Genomic DNA, 2,500 nt, shown 5'->3' with positions numbered 1-2,500 from the left:
ACACACACACACACACACACACACACACACACAGACACACACACACACACACACACACACACACACACACACACACACACACACACACACACACACACACACACACACACGCACACGCACACGCACACACGCACACGCACAAACGCACACAAACACAGACACACACAGACACACACACACACACACACACACACATACACACACACACACACACACACACACACACACACACACACACACACACACGCACACACACACACACACACACACACACACACACACACACACACACACACACACACACACATATATATATATATATATATATATATATATATATATATATATATACAGAATTTCATTCATTCATCGGATTACTCAGTGCTGAGTATGATTCCCTACACGAACAAACATCACAAAGTGAGATTATGATTGGAGTGTGCGCAGGTGGCTGATGAGTCCAATACGTGATCTACACACATGATGACAGTGAGGACATATATGGTGATGAGTATGGGGTTGGTTAGTGGTTGCCCGTTGTTCTGAGCGTTCTTTACGACGTGTTCTCTTCTCCTCCAGTTTCGCCGTTCTCCTGGATTCTAGACGCTGAACTCCATTGGCGATTGTAGTTCTCCATTTAGGGCGATCATGCTAGCTTCTTCCCAGGAGTCAGTATTGATGTTACAATGGTCCAGGCAGCGTTTGATAACATCTTTGTACCTTTTCCTTTGGCCTCCACGAGATCGTTTGCCGTAGGTCATTTGAGCGTAGAGAACTTGTTTAGGGAGACGATAGTCCGGCATTCTGTTGACATGGCCAGCCCAACGAAGTATATGGTGGGTAATCGCGGCTTCTATGCTTTGAGAGTGGGCCTCTTTCAGGACGCTGGTGTTGGTGCGCCTGTCATGCCAAGAGATTCCGAGTAGTCTACGTAGACATCTCTGGTGAAATTTCTCCAGAGCCTTGATGTGACGTGCATATAACCACGCTTCTGCGTCATACAGGAGGGTTGGGATTACGACGGCTTTGTAGACAATGATCTTAGTTGTCTTACGGATGTTGTGATCATCGAACAATCTTTGCCTAAGTCGTCCGAAAGCTACACTAGTACTTCAGCGTCAATATTCGCCGTTTGTGACTGGAAGCTGCCAAGGTAAGAGAAACAATCCACGTTCTCTAGAAGTACACCGTTTGGAGTGATGGAGGGTGGTGAGGGAGTAGCATTAGGTGAAAGCTGGTAGAGAGCTTTGGTCTTGCTCGCATTCAGCTTCAGACCGAGTCTATTTTAGGCCCTAGTGAAGGCATTCACTATAATCTGGAAATCTTCTTCGGTACAGGAGTTGACAGAGGTGTCGCCTGCGTACTGTAGTTCTACAACGGAGGTGGTGGTTGTTTTCGTGGTTTCTTTCAGGTGGTTGATTTGGAATAGTGTGTCATCGGAACGGTACGTCTGTTGCACACCAAAAGGTTAGTCGTCCTAAATAATGTGGAGGATAACAGCCAAAAAAAAAAGAGAAAAGAATAGTTGCAATGACATATCCCTGGTTCACTCCAGTACGGATTTCTATAGGGTCCGTCATATCACCATTGCAAAGGATGGTGGCCTGCATATTATCGTGGAAAAGTCTCATTATGTTAATGTATTTGTCAGGGCATCCAAAATGGGACAAGATCTTCCAGAGAGCGCTGCGATTGACGGAGTCGAATGACTTCGTTAGATCGAAAAACGTCATTGAGAGTTGCTGATACTGTTCACGAGCCTTCTCTTGCAGCTGTCGGGCTGTGAAGATTATGTCGACAGTACCTCTATTTGATCTGAAGCCACATTATGACTAAGGAAGAACCGCTTCAGCAATAGGAATAAAGAGGTTCAGTAAGATCCTGGTAAAGATTTTGCCAATAACAACGAGTAGTGAGATACCGCGGTAATTGCAACAATCTGATCTATCGCCTTTCTTGAAGATAGTGACAAAAGTGGCATCTCTCCATTCATTGGGTAGTTGCTCCTCCGTCCAGATGGTGGTGAATAACTTGAGAATTAGATTTGCCATTGAGGTACTGCCACCTTTATATATTTCAGCTGGGATGCCGTCAGGACCGGCAGATTTGCAGTACTTCAACTGTTTGATAGACTTCGCAACTTCAGGCAACTGCGGCGCATCAGCAAGGTCGTGGTGGATGGGTTGCTGTGGGATCTCGCCGAAGATGGTCTCATCTACTGGGCTGTTGTTATTAAAAAGCTCGCTGAAGTGTTCTTCCCAGCGCGTCTTGGTTTTGTTTTGGTCCTTGAGTAGTGTGGAGCCGTCTTTTGTACGAAGTGGCACAGGACCTACGGTTGAAGGGCCATACATTGTCTTCGCAGCCTTAAATAACTCGTGGGTGTTGTGTGTGTCGGCAAGAGACTGGAGTTCTTAGGCCTTGTATGTGAACCAGTCGTTCTTCATAGATCTGGTTCTTGATTGAACGGCAGATTTAGCTTCCTTCTGAAGCTTTTTGTGGT

At 45.9% G+C, this 2,500-nt stretch overlaps 1 protein-coding gene across 1 annotated transcript; it reads right to left on the bottom strand.

The window, feature by feature from the left end:
* Positions 1–599: 599 nt before the first annotated feature.
* On the bottom strand, positions 600–2,351 carry LOC143034284 (uncharacterized). Its single transcript, XM_076200219.1, has 4 exons — positions 1,922–2,351; positions 1,536–1,780; positions 1,310–1,450; positions 600–1,049 (listed from the first exon to the last, which is right to left on the bottom strand). Exons 1-4 carry the CDS (start codon positions 2,349–2,351, stop codon positions 600–602), a joined length of 1,266 nt encoding a protein of 421 aa, XP_076056334.1.
* Between the last annotated feature and the right edge of the window lie 149 nt (positions 2,352–2,500).

Source organism: Oratosquilla oratoria, chromosome 17 (genome assembly GCF_046742065.1).
Source record: "Oratosquilla oratoria isolate Oo_2021 chromosome 17, ASM4674206v1, whole genome shotgun sequence".
Taxonomy (NCBI): Eukaryota; Metazoa; Arthropoda; class Malacostraca; order Stomatopoda; family Squillidae; genus Oratosquilla; species Oratosquilla oratoria.
Note: the sequence above shows the minus strand (reverse complement) of the source record. Positions and strands in the feature narration are given on the sequence as shown.